This window comes from Rana temporaria, chromosome 13, assembly GCF_905171775.1.
Source record: "Rana temporaria chromosome 13, aRanTem1.1, whole genome shotgun sequence".
NCBI lineage: Eukaryota > Metazoa > Chordata > Amphibia > Anura > Ranidae > Rana > Rana temporaria.
The window spans coordinates 116,971,598-116,995,545 of NC_053501.1; the positions used below are offsets into that span (position 1 = coordinate 116,971,598).

Consider the following 23,948-nt stretch of genomic DNA (forward strand, 5'->3'; position numbering starts at 1 on the left):
CACCTTGGGTGCCAAAGCCCCATGTCCCGGCACTGATGGTCAACTTTTCAGCTACGTTTTTTTTCTCCAAAAAATGATGCATGTTTTGCAACAAGAAATAACCTCTGGGGGGTCGGCCAGTCATTGGACCCGTTGGTAGGACGAGGACCCCCCCTCCCCTCCCCCATTGATCGGTGCATATATTAAGCCCCCTCACGAGCGTGTCATTGTAATCCGAGCAAAGCATGGCAAGGACAAGACAACAGTGTGACAGCAGGTGTCCCCATTCACGGCACGCAGCCGCCGCCGGCCTCCCAGGAAGGGGTTAACCCACTCCTAGAAAAAAAAAAACTTCTCTCGCTTTGCTTTCATTATGAGTGAGCGAGGTGACTGAGCGGGGCGGCAGGTGGAGCGAGACACTTCCTCCATGCCAAGAGGGGTGGGCGGCGGAAGGTGGCATGGCCGCGGTGAAGAGGTGGCAGAACTTATTCGCCAAGCAGACGTACAAGCCGTCATCGGTGAGTGAGTCCGGTGGGGATGGGGGGGGGGGGGAGCATTGGGGGTGGGTCGGGAAGGCGGGCGGGTTTGCTGGGGCTGGTTTGGCACAACTTCACAGCAAAAAGGAGAGAGAAAAAAAGTCAGGGTGGCATTGTGGGTGGTGGAGGCATTGTGGGGGGTGGTGGGTGGAGGTGAGATTCTGGAGGCAGACGAGGACAGAGGTGTGGGGGGGGCGGGGTGGGGTGGGTGATGTTGGCGGTTTATGGGCAGATGACGCAGAGGTGACGGTGGGCACTGGGAGGGAGATGGCACAGAGGGGTGGGCACTGACCAGATATATCTAGACTGGCACTGACTGGGCACACCGGAACGGATAAGAAGTCCTATTGGTGGTGGAACGTGGTTCAGGATTCCGGACTGGCGGCTTCTACACTCCAAAAGATTTCCACAATTCCGCCCGATGACAAACTCTGCCCCCCCGACCGCGACGACAAACTCTGCGCCCCGACCGCAACGACAAACTCTGCGCCCCAACCGCAACGACAAACTCTGCGCCCCAACCGCAACGACAAACTCTGCATCCCCACCGGACGCCCGACGACAAACTCTGCATCCCGACCGCCCGATGACAAACTCTGCGTCCCGACCGCCCGACGACAAACTCTGCGTCCCCACCGTCCGACGACAAACTCTGCGTCCCCACCGTCCGACGACAAACTCTGCGTCCCCACCGCCCGACGACAAACTCTGCGTCCCCACCGCCCGACGACAAACTCTGCGTCCCACGACCGCCCGACGACAAACTCTGCGTCCCGACCGCCCGACGACAAACTCTGCGTCCCGACCGCCCGACGACAAACTCTGCGTCCCGACCGCCCGACGACAAACTCTGCGTCCCACGACCGCCCGACGACAAACTCTGCGTCCCCACCGCCCGACGACAAACTCTGCGTCCCCACCGACCGCCCGACGACAAACTCTGCCCCCCGATCGCCCGACGACAAACTCTGCGTCCCGACCGCCCGACGACAAACTCTGCGTCCCCACCGACCGCCCGACGACAAACTCTGCCCCCCGATCGCCCGACGACAAACTCTGCGTCCCGACCGCCTGACGACAAACTCTGCGTCCCGACTGCCCCCGGACAAACTCTGCGTCCCGACCGCCTGACGACAAACTCTGCGTCCCGACCGCCCCCGGACAAACTCTGCGTCCCCACCGCCCGACGACAAACTCTGCGTCCCCACCGCCTGACGACAAACTCTGCGTCCCCACCGCCTGACGACAAACTCTGCGTCCCGACCGCCCCCGGACAAACTCTGCGTCCCCACCGCCCGATGACAAACTCTGCGTCCCGACTGCCCGACGACAAACTCTGCGTCCCAGGTACAAGGTAACACGTATATTGCATCCTCCATGCAGTTCACATACATTGTTTCTCATCCCTTAGCCCTGATGAAGGGGAGATTTTTCCCCCGAAACGCGTCGGCTCTATTTGATCTTTCATTGTAACAAACTTGTATCTGGAGCTTCAATCTCAGGCTATCCCAGGAGTCTTTACACTGACAGTATACGCAGAGGACAATGTGGCCCTATTAGAGGACGGCAGTCTCCAGTGACTGGCACATGAACGGGCAGGGAGAGAGGGGGTGGCATTGGGTAATACAGAGAACTGGGGCGCCATCGCTGGTCTGACCTCACTCACCTCGGGGGCGGAGTCTCCTTTTTTATGATGCAGAGATATTTATGATCTCTATACGATTATTGCCTGGGATCGTCGGCGCCATCTAGTGGCTGTAATGCAGTATTTTCCTTTTATTGAAGGTTTTCAGAAAAATACTGCATTATGGCCACTAGATGGAGCCGAGTGGATTATATATACATACTGTAGACCTCTCTGTTGGGCCCCTCCCACAGCTCTGCCATCTCTCTCTTTGTACTGGGTGACTGGTAGTCTCCGCCCCCCCTTCTGAAATTTTCTGTAGGTGGAGCCTGCTGAGCCCCTCCCACAGCTCTGCCATCTCTCTCTTTGTACTGGGTGACTGGTAGTCTCCGCCCCCTTCTCAAATTTTCTGTAGGTGGAGCCTGCTGAGCCCCTCCCACAGCTCTGCCATCTCTCTCTTTGTACTGGGTGACTGGTAGTCTCCGCCCCCTTCTCAAATTTTCTGTAGGTGGAGCCTGCTGAGCCCCTCCCACAGCTCTGCCATCTCTCTCTTTGTACTGGGTGACTGGTAGTCTCCGCCCCCTTCTCAAATTTTCTGTAGGTGGAGCCTGCTGAGCCCCTCCCACAGCTCCACTCACTCTCTTTGTGCAGGATGACTGGTCTTTGTCTCCGCCCCCTCCTGTCATTTTCTGTAGTGGGTGGAGCCTGCTGGGCTCCTCCCACAGCTCTACTCTCTCTCCTTGTGCAGGGGGACTGGTCTTTGTCTCCGCCCCCCTCCTGTCATTTTCTGTAGTAGGTGGAGCCTGCTGGGCCCCTCCCACAGCACTGCTCTCACTCCTTGTGCAGGGGACTGGTCCTTTGTCTCCGCCCCCTCCTGTAATTTTCTGTAGTGGGTGGAGCCTGCTGAGCCCCTCCCACAGCTCCACTCACTCTCTTTGTGCAGGATGACTGGTCTTTGTCTCCGCCCCCTCCTGTAATTTTCTGTAGTGGGTGGAGCCTGCTGGGCTCCTCCCACAGCTCTGCTCTCACTCCTTGTGCAGGGGGACTGGTTTCATCTCATTGAGATTGAGAAGTCTGCCAATGAAGGGGCCGATATTCTATTAGAGGATATTCCAGGGCGATCCAAAATATGCCAACCCACGAGGAGAAGCCCCGCCTCCAGGGGAGCTGCATTTTGTACAAATCGGGAAAAGTTTCGACAGTATAGCTTTAGGAGTGAGTGTTCACAAATGTCTGACACAGATCAGCCCCTGCTGCAGCACTGGGGGGAGGGGAGACTGAGGAAATGCTTCCTCCTCCTACAAAGTTACAATGTACAGTCTGATCACTGGGGGAGGGGAGACTGAGGAAATGTCGACACTTGGTTCTTCTGCAGGACATTTCCCTATATACTCCTATGGAGAATCCTCCACTAGGGGGGCAGCCAGTAGAGGGCGCCCTACAACCAATCTTATATTCTGATAAGAATGAGGTGACCACTGATTGGCCCTTCTTTATGGACCGCCATCATTGATTGGCTCGCCATTCTGATCCAATCAAACAAAACAGCAAAGAATGAAAATATCCAAAATATATAAAATTATTAATTACATTTAGAACACGGAATAAAAAAATAATAATAATAAAAAAATTATTATTATTATTATTATTTCTCTTATTTTATTATTATTATTATTGTTATTATTATTTTAATAATAAAATAATAATAATAAAATAAAAATAATAAAAATAATAATAAAATAATAGAAATAATAATAATAATAATAATAATAATAATAATAATAATAATAATAATAATATAAAAATAATAATAAAAAAAATAATAATAATAAAATAAAAAATAAAAAAATGGTGTGTGGCCGTCATTGGAGGATATTTATCTAGAAGATGATTGGACAGGAGAAAAAAATAAAAAATTAAATGCTTTTTCTTCGCTCGGGCAGTCCGGGTCACATGATCTCTGGGGCATTGTGGCCGTTTCAGGTCATTAGAGACTGCAATGCTCTCTATGGTGGGGGGGGAAGGGAGATCGGATCGGATCGGGAAGGTGCCGTGTGACGGGAAGAAGAATCTGCCCTCAGAACAAACAAATCCAACCGCAGCGCACTATGAACTCTCCGCCCCCTACCGCTCCCCTCTTAAAGGGACAGTCCCCTTTTTTAGGGGTTTGAATACCTGTAATGCCCCATCATTGGTGTCAGTGGGAGGAATAGTGTCCCATCATTGGTATCAGTGGGAGGAATAGTGTCCCATCATTGGTATCAGTGGGAGGAATAGTGTCCCATCATTGGTATCAGTGGGAGGAATAGTGTCCCATCATTGGTGTCAGTGGGAGGAATAGTGTCCCATCATTGGTGTCAGTGGGGGAAATAGTGTCCCATCATTGATATCAGTGGGGGGAATAGTGTCCCATCATTGGTATCAGTGGGAGGAATAGTGTCCCATCATTGGTGTCAGTGGGAGGAATAGTGTCCCATCATTGGTGTCAGTGGGGGGAATAGTGTCCCATCATTGGTATCAGTGGAAGGAATCTTGTCCCATCATTGGTGTCAGTGGGAGGAATAGTGTCCCATCATTGGTGTCAGTGGGAGGAATAGTGTCCCATCATTGGTGTCAGTGGGAGGAATAGTGTCCCATCATTGGTGTCAGTGGGAGGAATTGTGTCCCATCATTGGTGTCAGTGGGAGGAATTGTGTCCCTCCATATATTCTCAGTGATGTCAGATCTGTAGAGTCTCCCTCTAGTGGCCGTGGTCTGTATCGGATTGCATTGCAGTCACAGACTTTTGCTGAACAGCTGCTGAGATAAAATCAGTTGGCCGGAGGCGCCGATTATTCAGGGAGATTTTCTGGCTTCTTGGGAAGATGTGACCCCCCCCCCCAGTTTGGTGCGTGCCAAAGGATCAGATTTTATCTCCCGCCCCCCCCCCCCCCCAACCTTCTCCTACCAATTAAAGTGGAACTCCGGGCAGAGAAAAACAAACAAATGCAGCTCTGTAATCATCATCACCGCATGCACCTGAATGTGGCCTGTGCAGCAGAGCTCAGACTGGGGGGGAGGGAGAAGCAGCGAAAAGAGCCAGTCAGTGCATGTGCTGACAAAAAGCACGCTGACAGGGGAAGAGAGCAGAGTGACAGAGCGATGAGATCACTGTGCTGCTTCTCCTTTCACTGTCCAGTCACAGGATGGGGGCTCGTCCGGGATGTGTGGCTCGTTCTGGGATGGGGGGCTATTTCGGGATGGGGGGGTTTGTCTCGGATGGGGGGCTATTTCGGGATGGGTGATTCGTCCGGGATGGGGGGCTCGTCCGGGATGGGTGATTCGTCCGGGATGGGGGCTCGTCTGGGATGGGGGGCTCGTCTGGGATGGGAGGCTATTTCGGGATGGGGGGCTCGTCCGGGATGGGGGGCTCGTCCGGGATGGGGGGCTATTTCGGGATGGGTGATTCGTCCGGGATGGGGGGCTCGTCCGGGATGGGGGGCTCGTCCGGGATGGGGGGCTCGTCGGGGATGGGAGGCTATTTCGGGATGGGTGATTCGTCCGGGATGGGGGGCTATTTCGGGATGGGTGATTCATCCGGGATGGGGGGGCTCGTCCGGGATGGGGGGCTCGTCCGGGATGGGGGGCTATTTCAGGATGGGTGATTCGTCCGGGATGGGGGGCTCGTCCGGGATGGGGGGCTATTTCGGGATGGGGGCTCGTCCGGGATGGGGGGCTCGTCCGGGATGGGGGATTCGTCCAGGATGGGGGAGCTCGTCCGGGATGGGGGGCTCGTCCGGGATGGGTGATTCATCCGGGATGGGGGCTCGTCCGGGATGGGGGGGCTCGTCCGGGATGGGGGGGCTCGTCCGGGATGGGGGGCTCGTCTGGGATGGGGGGGCTCGTCCGGGATGGGTGATTCATCCGGGATGGGGGGGCTCGTCCGGGATGGGGGGGCTCGTCCGGGATGGGGGGGCTCGTCCGGGATGGGGGGGCTCGTCCGGGATGGGGGGCTCGTCCGGGATGGGTTGAACTGCTGGTCAGCAGACTGAGGACACCTAGTGGCAGAAGGGTGAATATTGCAACAGAAGCTGTTTTTTTGTATTAATCATTCAATGGGCCAATTTTCCCTGCAGTCTTTTCTTCTGCAAATAGTTGGATTCAGCCTTTTCCCTCCGGCATCGTTCAATCCACTTCCTCTGAGCCCAGGTCATCCTGGACCCACCCCCAGCTAGGGACTGGACAGTGAAAGGAGAAGCGGCACAGTGCAGGGCTCTGTCCCTGCCACTAGATGCCCTCGGTCTGATGGCCAACATCGTTCAATCCCACTTCCTCTGAGCCCAGGTTATCCTGGACCCACCCCCAGCTAGGGACTGGACAGTGAAAGGAGAAGCGGCACAGTGCAGGGCTCTGTCCCTGCCACTAGATGCCCTCGGTCTGATGGCCAACATCGTTCAATCCCACTTCCTCTGAGCCCAGGTTATCCTGGACCCACCCCCAGCTAGGGACTGGACAGTGAAAAGAGAAGCAGCACAGCGCAGGGCTCTGTCCCTGCCACTAGATGTCCTCGGTCTGCCCCCATTTAACCCAACCCGGACGAGCCCCCATCCCGGATGACCCCCCAACCTGTGACTGGACAATGAAAGGAGAAGCAGCACAGCGATCCTATTGCTCTGTCACTCTGCTCCCTTCTCCTATCAGCATACTTCTTGTCAGCCCACGATTATTGGCTACTGGTGCTGCTCCTCCCTCCCCCAGTCTGAGCTCCGCTGTACAGACGCCGATCCCCGGGTCACATTCCGGGACCTGCTTGTATGTAATGGAGTGATGTGCGTCTTCTATATCCACCCCTCATATCGGGTCCCTCTGTGTGATGAAATTTGTGGCCCCCGCAGGAAAGAAATTTGAGGCAGCAGGTGACCCACGGCGGGGGGATGGGGGGGTTGGGAGCTTTTTTGTTTTGCCAGGCAGCCCAGGCTGGCACGGACTGGTTGGGATCCTTTGTCACCGACGTTCCCATTGAGTGACACACAAAGATTATATTCCCGGCACAAAGGAGGATTTTCCCCGCCGGTATTGTCTGAGAATTTCCACATCAATGGCCCCCAGCACCTGTGTACACAGACTCCGCCCCTCCTCATTATCTACACAGACTCCGCCCCTCCTCGTTATCTAATACCCCCCCCCCCCGACATTCCTTCCCAGCATGCACTGCTCTATTATACTATTATATAAGATATCAAAACCACTCCACCCAAAGCTGGCATCTCATTGTTTGGAGGACGCCGGAGGGCAAACCACTCAACAGTCTCTGTACCCCCGCTGTGCCCATTATGAGGGGTTCCCACCATCCCTGTGCTGAGTTCCCGGGTCTGTACCCCCGCTGTGCCCATTATAAGGGGTTCCCACCATCCCTGTGCTGAGTTCCCGGGTCTGTACAACCGCTGTGCCCCATTATGAGGGGTTCCCACCATCCCTGTGCTGAGTTCCCAGGTCTGTACACCCACTGTGCCCATTATGAGAGGTTCCCACCATCCCTGTGCTGAGTTCCCGGGTCTGTACACCCGCTGTGCCCATTATGAGGAGTTCCCACCATCCCTGTGCTGAGTTCCCAGGTCTGTACACCCGCTGTGCCCATTATGAGGGGTTCCCACCATCCCTGTGCTGAGTTCCCGGGTCTGTACACCCGCTGTGCCCCATTATGAGGGGTTCCCACCATCCCTGTACTGAGTTCCCGGGTCTGTACACCCGCTGTGCCCATTATGAGGGGTTCCCACCATCCCTGTGCTGAGTTCCTGGGTCTGTACACCCGCTGTGCCCATTATGAGAGGTTCCCACCATCCCTGTGCTGAGTTCCTGGGTCTGTACCCCCCGCTGTGCCCATTATGAGGGGTTCCCACCATCCCTGTACTGAGTTCCCGGGTTTGTACACCCGCTGTGCCCATTATTAAGGGTTCCCACCATCCCTGTGCTGAGCTCCCGGGTCTGTACACCCGCTGTGCCCATTATGAGGGGTTCCCACCATCCCTGTGCTGAGTTCCAGGGTCTGTACACCCGCTGTGCCCATTATGAGGAGTTCCCACCATCCCTGTGCTGAGTTTCCGGGTCTGTACACCCGCTGTGCCCATTATGAGGGGTTCCCACCATCCCTGTGCTGAGTTCCCGGGTCTGTACACCCGCTGTGCCCATTATAAGGGGTTCCCACCATCCCTGTGCTGAGTTCCCGGGTCTGTACACCCGCTGTGCCCATTATGAGGGGTTCCCACCATCCCTGTGCTGAGTTCCCGGGTCTGTACACCCGCTGTGCCCATTATGAGGGGTTCCCACCATCCCTGTGCTGAGTTCCCGGGTCTGTACACCCGCTGTGCCCATTATGAGGGGTTCCCACCATCCCTGTGCCGAGTTCCCGGGTCTGTACCCCCCGCTGTGCCCATTATGAGGGGTTCCCACCATCCCTGTGCTGAGTTCCCGGGTCTGTACACCCGCTGTGCCCATTATAAGGGGTTCCCACCATCCCTGTGCTGAGTTCCCGGGTCTGTACACCCGCTGTGCCCATTATGAGGGGTTCCCACCATCCCTGTGCTGAGTTCCCGGGTCTGTACACCCGCTGTGCCCATTATGAGGAGTTCCCACCATCCCTGTGCTGAGTTCCCGGGTCTGTACACCCGCTGTGCCCATTATGAGGGGTTCCCACCATCCCTGTACTGAGTTCCCAGGTCTGTACACCCGCTGTGCCCATTATGAGGGGTTCCCACCATCCCTGTGCTGAGTTCCCGGGTCTGTACACCCGCTGTGCCCATTATGAGGGGTTCCCACCATCCCTGTGCTGAGTTCCCGGGTCTGTACACCCGCTGTGCCCCATTATGAGGGGTTCCCACCATCCCTGTCAAGTTTTGTTTAAATACATTATTATATTTTTTTTTTTTTAAGTATATCGTGTTGCGCAATTGTAAACACTTGAAAAAAAAAAAAAAACCCTGTGGCAATAAACAGGTTAAACCGTGCGGTGAATAACCGAGCCCAGGAATACTGGCAGGTTGGGGCGGGGCCCGGATTCTTTCGCTGTGACAATCACCTACGCACGGAACGTGTCCGCACCGCGCTGGGCGGAGTCGCTCCCCCATTTGTTGGGTTTTATAGGAAGTGTTTACAGACCGCTGATCTCCTATAATCCCGAAAATCTCCGCACACCTCACTATTTATTATTCCCACACTTCCCCCGACGGGGGTTCTGGAGGAAACATGCGCTATATAGGATTAAAAAAGATTTTTTTATCTTTTTTATTCTTTTTATTGTAAGAATATAAAGTGAAATACGAAACAAAGCCTATGGGGCTTGGAATTAAACACAGAGAAACAAATAAATAAATAAATAAATAAATAAATAAAAAAAAGGGAGGGGGGGTGGGGCAACAAAAAGCAAGGTGGTAAAAAGATTATTTAAAAAAAAAAGTTATTTTGTATCTTTTTTTGTTACAGATTTTTTGCCTTGTTTTTGGTTACATATCAGCTACATGTATGGAACGGCTCCCTCTGGTGGACACACTTGTGTACTACTGAAGGTGACTGGCAGAGACACAAACTACTGCAGGAAATCTCCCCATTGTGGGAGGGGCAGAGACACAAACTACTGGGGGAAATCTCACCATTGTGGGAGGGGCAGAGACACAAACTACTGCGGGAAATCTCCCCATTGTGGGAGGGGCAGAGACACAAACTACTGGAGGGAAATCTCCCCATTGTGGGAGGGGCAGAGACACAAACTACTGCAGGAAACCTCCCCATTGTGGGAGGGGCAGAGACACAAACTACTGCAGGAAATCTCATCATTGTGGGAGGGGCAGAGACACAAACTACTGCAGGAAATCTCATCATTGTGGGAGGGGCAGAGACACAAACTACTGCAGGAAATCTTCCCATTGTGGGAGGGGCAGAGACACAAACTACTGCAGGAAATCTCCCCATTGTGGGAGGGGCAGAGACACAAACTACTGCAGGAAATCTCTCCATTGTGGGAGGGGCAGAGACACAAACTACTGCAGGAAATCTCCCCATTGTGGGAGGGGCAGAGACACAAACTACTGCAGGAAATCTCTCCATTGTGGGAGGGGCAGAGACACAAACTACTGCAGGAAATCTCCCCATTGTGGGAGGGGCAGAGACACAAACTACTGCAGGAAATCTCCCCATTGTGGGAGGGGCAGAGACACAAACTACTGCAGGGAAATCTCCCCATTGTGGGAGGGGCAGAGACACAAACTACTGCGGGAAATCTCCCCATTGTGGGAGGGGCAGAGAGACAAACTACTGCAGGAAATCTCCCCATTGTGGGAGGGGCAGAGACACAAACTACTGGGGGAAATCTCACCATTGTGGGAGGGGCAGAGACACAAACTACTGCGGGAAATCTCCCCATTGTGGGAGGGGCAGAGACACAAACTACTGGGGGAAATCTCACCATTGTGGGAGGGGCAGAGACACAAACTACTGCGGGAAATCTCCCCATTGTGGGAGGGGCAGAGACACAAACTACTGGAGGGAAATCTCCCCATTGTGGGAGGGGCAGAGACACAAACTACTGCAGGAAACCTCCCCATTGTGGGAGGGGCAGAGACACAAACTACTGCAGGAAATCTCATCATTGTGGGAGGGGCAGAGACACAAACTACTGCAGGAAATCTCTCCATTGTGGGAGGGGCAGAGACACAAACTACTGCAGGAAATCTCCCCATTGTGGGAGGGGCAGAGACACAAACTACTGCAGGAAATCTCTCCATTGTGGGAGGGGCAGAGACACAAACTACTGCAGGAAATCTCCCCATTGTGGGAGGGGCAGAGACACAAACTACTGCAGGAAATCTCCCCATTGTGGGAGGGGCAGAGACACAAACTACTGCAGGGAAATCTCCCCATTGTGGGAGGGGCAGAGACACAAACTACTGCGGGAAATCTCCCCATTGTGGGAGGGGCAGAGAGACAAACTACTGCAGGAAATCTCCCCATTGTGGGAGGGGCAGAGACACAAACTACTGCAGGGAAATCTCCCCATTGTGGGAGGGGCAGAGACACAAACTACTGCGGGAAATCTCCTCATTGTGGGAGGGGCAGAGACACAAACTACTGCAGGGAAATCTCCCCATTGTGGGAGGGGCAGAGACACAAACTACTGCAGGAAATCTCACCATTGTGGGAGGGGCAGAGACACAAACTACTGCAGGAAATCTCTCCATTGTGGGAGGGGCAGAGACACAAACTACTGCAGGAAATCTCATCATTGTGGGAGGGGCAGAGACACAAACTACTGCAGGAAATCTCTTCATTGTGGGAGGGGCAGAGACACAAACTACTGCAGAGATGTCCCCCCATTGTGGGAGGGGCAGAGACACAAACTATTGCAGGAAATCTCCCCATTGTGGGAGGGGCAGAGACACAAACTACTGCAGGAAATCTCCTCATTGTGGGAGGGGCAGAGACACAAACTACTGCGGGAAATCTCCCCATTGTGGGAGGGGCAGAGACACAAACTACTGCGGGAAATCTCCCCATTGTGGGAGGGGCAGAGACACAAACTACTGCAGGAGATCTCCCCATTGTGGGAGGGGCAGAGACACAAACTACTGCAGGAAATCTCCTCATTGTGGGAGGGGCAGAGACACAAACTACTGCAGGAAATCTCGCCATTGTGGGAGGGGCAGAGACACAAACTACTGCAGGAAATCTCCCCATTGTGGGAGGGGCAGAGACACCAACTACTGCAGGAAATCTCCCCATTGTGGGAGGGGCAGAGACACAAACTACTGCAGGAAATCTCCCCATTGTGGGAGGGGCAGAGACACAAACTACTGCAGGAAATCTCCCCATTGTGGGAGGGGCAGAGACACAAACTACTGCAGAGATGTCCCCCCATTGTGGGAGGGGCAGAGACACAAACTATTGCAGGAAATCTCCCCATTGTGGGAGGGGCAGAGACACAAACTACTGCAGGAAATCTCCCCATTGTGGGAGGGGCAGAGACACAAACTACTGCAGGAAATCTCACCATTGTGGGAGGGGCAGAGACACAAACTACTGCAGGAAATCTCCCCATTGTGGGAGGGGCAGAGACACAAACTACTGCAGGAAATCTCACCATTGTGGGAGGGGCAGAGACACAAACTACTGCAGGGAAATCTAACCATTGTGGGAGGGGCAGAGACACAAACTACTGCAGGAAATCTCCCCATTGTGGGAGGGGCAGAGACACAAACTACTGCAGGAAATCTCCCCATTGTGGGAGGGGCAGAGACACAAACTACTGCAGGAAATCTCCCCATTGTGGGAGGGGCAGAGACACAAACTACTGCAGGAAATCTCCCCATTGTGGGAGGGGCAGAGACACAAACTACTGCAGGGAAATCTCCCCATTGTGGGAGGGGCAGAGACACAAACTACTGCGGGAAATCTCCTCATTGTGGGAGGGGCAGAGACACAAACTACTGCAGGGAAATCTCCCCATTGTGGGAGGGGCAGAGACACAAACTACTGCAGGAAATCTCACCATTGTGGGAGGGGCAGAGACACAAAATACTGCAGGAAATCTCTCCATTGTGGGAGGGGCAGAGACACAAACTACTGCAGGAAATCTCATCATTGTGGGAGGGGCAGAGACACAAACTACTGCAGGAAATCTCATCATTGTGGGAGGGGCAGAGACACAAACTACTGCAGGAAATCTCTTCATTGTGGGAGGGGCAGAGACACAAACTACTGCAGAGATGTCCCCCCATTGTGGGAGGGGCAGAGACACAAACTATTGCAGGAAATCTCCCCATTGTGGGAGGGGCAGAGACACAAACTACTGCAGGAAATCTCCTCATTGTGGGAGGGGCAGAGACACAAACTACTGCGGGAAATCTCCCCATTGTGGGAGGGGCAGAGACACAAACTACTGCGGGAAATCTCCCCATTGTGGGAGGGGCAGAGACACAAACTACTGCAGGAGATCTCCCCATTGTGGGAGGGGCAGAGACACAAACTACTGCAGGAAATCTCCTCATTGTGGGAGGGGCAGAGACACAAACTACTGCAGGAAATCTCGCCATTGTGGGAGGGGCAGAGACACAAACTACTGCAGGAAATCTCCCCATTGTGGGAGGGGCAGAGACACAAACTGGGAGGAAATCTCACCATTGTGGGAGGGGCAGAGACACAAACTACTGCAGGAAATCTCACCATTGTGGGAGGGGCAGAGACACAAACTACTGCAGGAAATCTCCCCATTGTGGGAGGGGCAGAGACACAAACTACTGCAGGAAATCTCCCCATTGTGGGAGGGGCAGAGACACAAACTACTGCAGGGAAATCTCCCCATTGTGGGAGGGGCAGAGACACAAACTACTGCGGGAAATCTCCTCATTGTGGGAGGGGCAGAGACACAAACTACTGCAGGGAAATCTCCCCATTGTGGGAGGGGCAGAGACACAAACTACTGCAGGAAATCTCACCATTGTGGGAGGGGCAGAGACACAAAATACTGCAGGAAATCTCTCCATTGTGGGAGGGGCAGAGACACAAACTACTGCAGGAAATCTCATCATTGTGGGAGGGGCAGAGACACAAACTACTGCAGGAAATCTCATCATTGTGGGAGGGGCAGAGACACAAACTACTGCAGGAAATCTCTTCATTGTGGGAGGGGCAGAGACACAAACTACTGCAGAGATGTCCCCCCATTGTGGGAGGGGCAGAGACACAAACTATTGCAGGAAATCTCCCCATTGTGGGAGGGGCAGAGACACAAACTACTGCAGGAAATCTCCTCATTGTGGGAGGGGCAGAGACACAAACTACTGCGGGAAATCTCCCCATTGTGGGAGGGGCAGAGACACAAACTACTGCGGGAAATCTCCCCATTGTGGGAGGGGCAGAGACACAAACTACTGCAGGAGATCTCCCCATTGTGGGAGGGGCAGAGACACAAACTACTGCAGGAAATCTCCTCATTGTGGGAGGGGCAGAGACACAAACTACTGCAGGAAATCTCGCCATTGTGGGAGGGGCAGAGACACAAACTACTGCAGGAAATCTCCCCATTGTGGGAGGGGCAGAGACACCAACTACTGCAGGAAATCTCCCCATTGTGGGAGGGGCAGAGACACAAACTACTGCAGGAAATCTCCCCATTGTGGGAGGAGCAGAGACACAAACTACTGCAGGAAATCTCCCCATTGTGGGAGGGGCAGAGACACAAACTACTGCAGAGATGTCCCCCCATTGTGGGAGGGGCAGAGACACAAACTATTGCAGGAAATCTCCCCATTGTGGGAGGGGCAGAGACACAAACTACTGCAGGAAATCTCCCCATTGTGGGAGGGGCAGAGACACAAACTACTGCAGGAAATCTCACCATTGTGGGAGGGGCAGAGACACAAACTACTGCAGGAAATCTCCCCATTGTGGGAGGGGCAGAGACACAAACTACTGCAGGAAATCTCACCATTGTGGGAGGGGCAGAGACACAAACTACTGCAGGGAAATCTAACCATTGTGGGAGGGGCAGAGACACAAACTACTGCAGGAAATCTCCCCATTGTGGGAGGGGCAGAGACACAAACTACTGCAGGAAATCTCCCCATTGTGGGAGGGGCAGAGACACAAACTACTGCAGGAAATCTCCCCATTGTGGGAGGGGCAGAGACACAAACTGGGAGGAAATCTCACCATTGTGGGAGGGGCAGAGACACAAACTACTGCAGGAAATCTCACCATTGTGGGAGGGGCAGAGACACAAACTACTGCAGGAAATCTCATCATTGTGGGAGGGGCAGAGACACAAACTACTGCAGGAAATCTCTTCATTGTGGGAGGGGCAGAGACACAAACTACTGCAGAGATGTCCCCCCATTGTGGGAGGGGCAGAGACACAAACTATTGCAGGAAATCTCCCCATTGTGGGAGGGGCAGAGACACAAACTACTGCAGGAAATCTCCTCATTGTGGGAGGGGCAGAGACACAAACTACTGCGGGAAATCTCCCCATTGTGGGAGGGGCAGAGACACAAACTACTGCGGGAAATCTCCCCATTGTGGGAGGGGCAGAGACACAAACTACTGCAGGAGATCTCCCCATTGTGGGAGGGGCAGAGACACAAACTACTGCAGGAAATCTCCTCATTGTGGGAGGGGCAGAGACACAAACTACTGCAGGAAATCTCGCCATTGTGGGAGGGGCAGAGACACAAACTACTGCAGGAAATCTCCCCATTGTGGGAGGGGCAGAGACACCAACTACTGCAGGAAATCTCCCCATTGTGGGAGGGGCAGAGACACAAACTACTGCAGGAAATCTCCCCATTGTGGGAGGGGCAGAGACACAAACTACTGCAGGAAATCTCCCCATTGTGGGAGGGGCAGAGACACAAACTACTGCAGAGATGTCCCCCCATTGTGGGAGGGGCAGAGACACAAACTCTTGCAGGAAATCTCCCCATTGTGGGAGGGGCAGAGACACAAACTACTGCAGGAAATCTCCCCATTGTGGGAGGGGCAGAGACACAAACTACTGCAGGAAATCTCACCATTGTGGGAGGGGCAGAGACACAAACTACTGCAGGAAATCTCCCCATTGTGGGAGGGGCAGAGACACAAACTACTGCAGGAAATCTCACCATTGTGGGAGGGGCAGAGACACAAACTACTGCAGGGAAATCTAACCATTGTGGGAGGGGCAGAGACACAAACTACTGCAGGAAATCTCCCCATTGTGGGAGGGGCAGAGACACAAACTACTGCAGGAAATCTCCCCATTGTGGGAGGGGCAGAGACACAAACTACTGCAGGAAATCTCCCCATTGTGGGAGGGGCAGAGACACAAACTGGGAGGAAATCTCACCATTGTGGGAGGGGCAGAGACACAAACTACTGCAGGAAATCTCACCATTGTGGGAGGGGCAGAGACACAAACTACTGCGGGAAATCTCCCCATTGTGGGAGGGGCAGAGACACAAACTACTGCAGGAAATCTCCCCATTGTGGGAGGGGCAGAGACACAAACTACTGCAGGAAATCTCACCATTGTGGGAGGGGCAGAGACATGATTTTCCACTGCTGATTACTCAGCAGCAGCAGCTTGAATGTAACAAGTGAAAGTGATCTTTGCGCAGAAATCGGATCTCTTGCGTGTCGCCTTCCTCCGGGATTGGCGAGTAGCCGTAGAAACGGCGAGATTTTATGACCTGAGTAAATGTCAGCCGATAAAAAGGAAGTTCATAGAGATTACCGAGGTCATTTCTGTATGGAAAGCAGAGCCGGATACAACCCTCCGCCAAGACAAACACCAGGAGAGACGCTCTGTACGTGTCCCGAGATCTGCAGAGCATCGCGCCCTCCCATCCCCCTCCGGATCTGTTCTGCAGAGCATTCCACCAATGACCCCTCTAGAGATCTGCAGAGCATCGCACCATCCCATCCCCCTCCTGATCTATTCTGCAGAGCATCACGACATCTTATCCCCCTCCTGATATATTCTGAAGAGTATCGCGCCAACCCATCCCCCTCCTGATATATTCTGCAGATTATCCCATCACTGACCCCTCTAGAGATCTGCAGAACATCGCACCATTCCATCCCTCTCCTGATATATTCTACAGAGCATTCCACCAATGACCCCCCTCTACAGACCAGCAGAGCATCACGCCATCCCATCCCCCTCCTGATATATTCTGCAGAGCATTCCACCAATGACCCCTCTATAGACCAGCAGAGCATCACGCCATCTTATCCCCCTCCTGATATATATTCTGCAAGAGCATTCCACTAATGACCCCTCTAGAGAGCTGCAGAGCATCGCGCCGTCCCATCCCCCTCCCGATATATTCTGCAGATTATCCTATCACTGACCTCTCCAGAGATCTGCAGAGCATCGCGCCGTCCCATCCCCCTCCTGATATATTCTGCAGAGCATTGCATCACTGACCTCTCCAGAGAATCGCACCCTCCCCTCCCCCTTCTGATATATTCTGCAGATTATCCCATCACTGACCTCCCTATATATCTGCAGAACATCGCTCCCTCCCCTCCTGATATATTCTGCAGAGCATTGCATCACTGACCTCTCCAGAGATTTGCAGAGCATTGCGCCCTCCCCTCCCCCTTCTGATATATTCTGCAGATTATCCCATCACTGACCTCTCTAGAGATCTGCAGAGCATCGCTCCCTCCCATCCCCCTCCTGATATATTCTGCAGATTATCCCATCACTGACCTCTCTAGAGATCTGCAGAGCATCGCTCTTTCTCCCCCCTGACATTTACATATAGATTGATCGGTATCATGGGATGGGATCGGGGGAGGGGAGATATGTGGAGTATTTGGATGTTGCAGATGTTTCGCTGGCCTCACACACAGGAGGATCCTCCCTTTGCGGCGTGTTTGGACCTGCAGTGTTTGGTGTTCTGTAGTTTCGGTCTTTGTGTGACGGATGTTTGTTTTCGGGTCTCTTTGCTTTTATCCAGGTAATAAAGACCCGACATCACCTGCTGGGCGGGCCCGGGCCGAGATACCGGGGGCGGAGCCAGCAATCCAACCACCTGGAGGCGGACTTAACCCTTTCCCACGGCGTACCTGATAAACCTTCCTATAGCTCTGACATATACCACAGCGCTGTACAGAGATCACTGAGCCAGTCACAACTGTCAATGTACAGAGGAGCTTACACTCTAATGTCCCCTCCCCCCCACAGTCACATCAGTCTCTGTACAGAGGAGCTTACACTCTAATGTTCCCTCCCCCCACAGTCACATCAGTCTCTGTACAGAGGAGCTTACACTCTAATGTCCCCTCCCCCCCCACAGTCACATCAGTCTCTGTACAGAGGAGCTTACACTCTAATGTCCCCCCCCCACAGTCACATCAGTCTCTGTACAGAGGAGCTTACACTCTAATGTCCCCTCCCCCCCCACAGTCACATCAGTCTCTGTACAGAGGAGCTTACACTCTAATGTCCCCTCCTCCCCCCACAGTCACATCAGTCTCTGTACAGAGGAGCTTACACTCTAATGTCCCCTCCTCCCACATCACATCAGTCTCTGTACAGAGGAGCTTACACTCTAATGTCCCCTCCCCCCCACAGTCACATCAGTCTCTGTACAGAGGAGCTTACACTCTAATGTCCCCTCCCCCCACATCACATCAGTCTCTGTACAGAGGAGCTTACACTCTAATGTCCCCTCCCCCACATCACATCAGTCTCTGTACAGAGGAGCTTACACTCTAATATCCCCTCCCCCCACATCACATCAGTCTCTGTACAGAGGAGCTTACACTCTAATGTCCCCTCCCCCCACATCACATCAGTCTCTGTACAGAGGAGCTTACACTCTAATATCCCCTCCCCCCACATCACATCAGTCTCTGTACAGAGGAGCTTACACTCTAATGTCCCCTCCCCCCCACAGTCACATCAGTCTCTGTACAGAGGAGCTTACACTCTAATATCCCCTCCCCCCCACATCACATCAGTCTCTGTACAGAGGAGCTTACACTCTAATATCCCCTCCCCCCACATCACATCAGTCTCTGTACAGAGGAGCTTACACTCTAATGTCCCCTCCCCCCCACAGTCACACCAGTCTCTGTACAGAGGAGCTTACACTCCAATGTCCCCTCCCCCCACAGTCACATCAGTCTCTGTACAGAGGAGCTTACACTCTAATGTCCCCTCCCCCCACAGTCACATCAGTCTCTGTACAGAGGAGCTTACACTCTAATGTCCCCTCCCCCACAGTCACATCAGTCTCTGTACAGAGGAGCTTACACTCTAATGTCCCCTCCCCCCACAGTCACACTCTATTATTATTCTACATGTATATAGCTCTGACATATACCGCGGCGCTGTACAGCTATTGATAGTACACCTTACAGGAGACCCCTGAACTCCATCCTTTGTCGGTGGGGGAGGGGGGGGGGGTCTTTCTAGAACCCAACTGTCCCGGATTTGCAGGGACACTCCCACCGCCGGGATCATGGCCATGAGCGGGGGCAGTCCACCCGTCTTTAGAGGCGGGGTCTGGGCGGGACCCAACTATAAAACGGGTGCGATGGACAAACCCTATATATAGTTAGAGGCGGGGGAATCTGAGCGGGACCCAAACCTGTAAAAGTGGGCGTGATCTGGCCACACCCACTGAAAAAGTGGGTTGTGGGCGGGGCTAACAGTCCTGGGATTTGGGACCATAATGTTGGATACGTATGGGGCAGTGCTATCTTAATGAGAGGGCACTGCCCAGGGGCCCTAGCTCCATGGGGGGCCCCTGCACTTTCCCCAAAGCAGCTGGTCCTTGAGCCCACACTGCCCTGTAATTGGGGGGCCCCATGGTGGCACTGAGAGTGATAGATACACAGGGGGGGGCAGGCTGCCTCCTACCTACTTTCATGTCCGTTTACCTGCACTGTCATCATTGTAGGGGCCCCAGAGCTTTACTTTGCCCAGGGGCCCATGATGCTATTACGACGGCCCCGGTATGGGGTCCATATTGTTTTGTCCATTTAGTGTATGATGTACAGGTTACATTGTACAGTGCCTTGAAAAGGTTCTCTAACAAACCTCTGAGGGCTTCACAGAACAGCTGAATTTATACTGAGATTACATGACACACAGGGGGACTCTATTTACTAATTCGGTGACTTCTGAAGGCGATTGGTTCCTCTAGATTTTAGTCATCAGTAAAGGGGGCTGAATACAAATGCCCCTCCCCCCCCCACACACACTTTTCACATATTTATTTATAAAACATGTTTTAAAAAATAAAAAATAAAAATTAATAAAATAAATAATAATAAAAAATAATAATAATAAAAAAAGTCGCCATTCCTGGCTGGGGCACCAATCCCGTGTCCCTGGTGACAGGTTCTCTTTAATATAAAGGTACCCGGGTCCGATCCTCACCAGGATTTCCTGTCACCTCGTGTGACCCGCCGATCAGACAGAAGACGCTCACATCCCGTCTACCGGATGGCAGGATCCCCCCCCCCCCAACCCAGCCCCCGTCATTTCCCATCATCCTCTCACCAAAAAACTTTCACTGCGAAACTCAACACGCCCGGATCACATGAACCGCCATTCTTCTCCCACCTCCGCCGTCTACGCTTAAAGGGCCAGCGACCCCTTTTTTTAGTTATTATAGCCGTGTCCCCACTGGGGAGATTTCTCCTCACTTCCTGTGTCGGTGACCCTTTCCCACCAAAAAAAAAACAACGGTTTGCACAGCTGGCCATAGAGGAGATCAGAGACCAGCTCGTCTCTGATCACCTCTATGATCTAGGAGGACTGGAGTAACGCTATGACCTCACTTCCGTCTAGGGCAAAAGTAATCTATTTTTTGTTTTTTAAACAAAAAAAAAAAAAATACATAAAAAAGTAATAATATCATCATCATTTTATTATGAAATATATATATATTTTATATTTTAGGCCATTTTTTTTTTTCATGACCAAAAGTAAACCATTTATTTTTTATTATCCTTTTATTATATATATTTTAGGCCATAGAGGTGACCAGATCATCTCCGACCACCTCTATGATCTGGAGCGACGCTATGACCTCACTTCCGGTCTAGGGAAAAAGTAAACCATTTTTATTTTCTATCACAAGGGAATAAAAGTGATGAAAAAAAAATGTATTAAAAAAGGACAGCGAAAAAGTGCCCTCATTAAAAGCGGACAGTGTAAAAAAAATAAAAAAAATAATAATAATATGAAAAAAATGAAAGTGGCCGCAATAAAAAAAAATATATATATATAAAAATGTAATTAAAAAAGAGACCGAGGGGTAGATTCACGTACCTTTTACGGCGGCGTATCTCCAGATACGCCGCCATAATTTGAAATCCGCGCCCGCGTATCGTTACGCCGATTCTCAAAGGCAGATACGCTAAAAAAATAGGCTTCCTCCGCCGACGTAACTTGAATGCGGCGGCGTAGAATTGTGTGCAATATTACGTTGGCCGCTAGGGGGCGCTTCCGTTGTTTTCGGCGTAGAATATGCAAATTACCTAGATACGCCGATTCACAAACGTACGTGCGCCCGGCGGTAGTTTTTTTACATTTTTTACGTAAAGGCTTTTTCGGCGTAACGTTGCTCCTGCTATTAGGAGGCGCAGCCAATGTTAAGTATTTGAATTAAGAAAAATTTAAAAAAGAAATGTGTCATTCAATCAGAAAAAAAAATCCTAAATAAAATCTAAATTAAAATAAAAGTAATTATCGTAAAAAACTTCCATAAAAAAAATGTTTAAATAAATACGTTTTGAATAAAAAAAAAATGAAAAAACAAACATAATTAAAAACAAAAACGTAATTAAATCAGAAAAAATGTAATCAAATCTAAATTTTAATGTGTCATTAAATCGGAAAAAAAATCGTAACTTTTAGAAAGCAAAAATTTCATTAAATCAAAAAAAATAAATCATAAATAAAATCTAAATTAAAATAAAGTAATTATCGTAAAAAAAAAAACTTCCATAAAAAAAAATGTTTAAATAAATAAGTTTTGAATAAAAAAAAAAATGAAAACAAAAACGTAATTAAATCAGAAAAAATGTAATCAAATCTAAATTTTAATGTGTCTTTAAATCGAAAAACAAATCGTAACTAATAGAAAAGCAAAAATGTAATTAAATCGGAAAAAAAATCATAAATAAAATCGAAAAAATTTGTAATAATAATGTCATTAAATTGAAAAAATAAATGCGTAACTAAAATCTAATATTAAAAATAATACATTTTGAATACAAAAAAATTAAAAAACAAAAATGTCATTAAATCGGAAAAAAATCGTAAACAAAATAAATCTAAATAAAAAAAAACATTTTTGTTAATAAAATCTGAATGCAAAAAAAAGCCATTATCAGAAAAAACTATTTTCATGCATAAAATCTAAATTGCTAATTTTTCTTCTTTAAATAAATAAAATAATAAATAAAATAGAATAGAATTGGGAAAAAATGAATGCTATAAGAAAAAAAAGCATTATAGCCGTGTCCCCACTGGGGAGATTTCTTCTCACTTCCTGCGTCGGTGACCCTTTCCCACCAAAAAAATAAAAAAACAACGGTTTGCACAGCTGGGCATAGAGGAGACCAGAGACCAGCTTGTCTCTGATCACCTCTATGATCTAGGAGGACTGGAGCAACGCTATGACCTCACTTCCGTCTAGGGCAAAAGTAATCTATTTTTTGTTTTTTAAACAAAAAAACAAAAATACATAAAAAAGTAATAATATCATCATCATTTTATTATGAAATATATATATATTTTATATTTTAGGCCATTTTTTTTTTTCATGACCAAAAGTAAACCATTTATTTTTTATTATCCTTTTATTATATATATTTTAGGCCATAGAGGTGACCAGATCATCTCCGACCACCTCTATGATCTGGAGCGACGCTATGACCTCACTTCCGGTCTAGGGAAAAAGTAAACCATTTTTATTTTCTATCACAAGGGAATAAAAGTGATGAAAAAAAAAAATGTATTAAAAAAGGACAGCGAAAAAGTGCCCTCATTAAAAGCGGACAGTGTAAAAAAAATTAAAAAAAATAATAATAATAATAATATGAAAAAAATGAAAGTGGCCGCAATAAAAAAAAAATATATATATAAAAATGTAATTAAAAAAGAGACCGAGGGGTAGATTCACGTACCTTTTACGGCGGCGTATCTCCAGATACGCCGCCATAATTAAAAATCTGCGTAACTTGATTGCGGCGGCGTAGAATTGTGTGCAATATTACGTTGGCCGCTAGGGGCGCTTCTGTTGTTTTCGGCGTAGAATATGCAAATTACCTAGATACGCCGATTCACAAACGTACGTGCGCCCGGCGGTAGTTTTTTTACGTTGTTTGCGTAAAGGCTTTTTCTGCGTAACGTTGCTCCTGCTATTAGGAGGCGCAGCCAATGTTAAGTATGGACGTCGTTCCCGCTTCGAAATTTGAATTATTTACGTCGTTTGCGTAAGTCGTTCGCGAATAGGGCTGGACGTAATTTACGTTCACGTCAAAACCAATACGTCGTTGCGCCGTACATGGAAGCAATGCACACTGGGATATGTACAGGGACGGCGCATCACGTCACGTCATCATAAATTTACATAAAACACGCCACCCCCTTCCACATTTGAATTACGCGCGCTTACGCCGGCCCCATTTACGCTACGCCGCCGCAACTTACGGAGCAAGTGCTTTCTGAATACTGCACTTGCTCCTGTAAGTTGCGGCGGCGTAGCGTAAATACGATACGCTGCGTCCACCGTAAGCTAAAGCGCAGCTACATAACTCTACCCCAGTGTTAAAAAAAAAAAAAAAATGAAAGTGCCCTCATGAAAATAACAAATATAAACGTTTTGGGTTTTTTAAAGCGTCATCTATGGAGATCTTTAGATACTGAAGTTTGTCGCCATTTTACCAACATGCGCAATTTTAAAGCGTGACGTGTTAGGTGTCTATTTACTCGGCGCAACATCATCTTTCACATTTTATCAAAAAATTGGGTTATATATTGTTTTTTTTTTTTTTTTTTTTTACATAAAAAAAAAAAAAATCCCCCAAAAAAGTGTTTGAAAACCCGCTGCGCAGTGTGACATAAAAAAATTGCAACAATCGCCATTTTATTCCACATTTTATTCTGCTATAAAAAAATATTTAAGATTTCATTTAATTTTAATAAGTAATTTTCTAGCAAAAAAAAATAAAATACGGGTTTTACCTGTAAATAAAACGTTTCGGAGGAGGCGGAGTCAGCAAGTTGATGATAGGCGGAGTCGGAGGCGACACTTAGTAACAGATCCGGAGAG

General features: G+C 50.2%; 1 protein-coding gene across 1 annotated transcript in view; it reads left to right on the top strand.

Annotated features, from left to right (window-relative positions):
- The first annotated feature begins 375 nt into the window (after positions 1-375).
- ANKRD35 (ankyrin repeat domain 35) overlaps positions 376-23,948 on the top strand; it is a 69,138-nt gene continuing 45,565 nt past the window's right edge. The window contains exon 1 of the mRNA XM_040332388.1: positions 376-497. Coding sequence (XP_040188322.1) covers positions 438-497 — 60 coding nt within the window. The 5' untranslated portion in view covers positions 376-437. The remainder of the gene's footprint in view (positions 498-23,948) is intronic.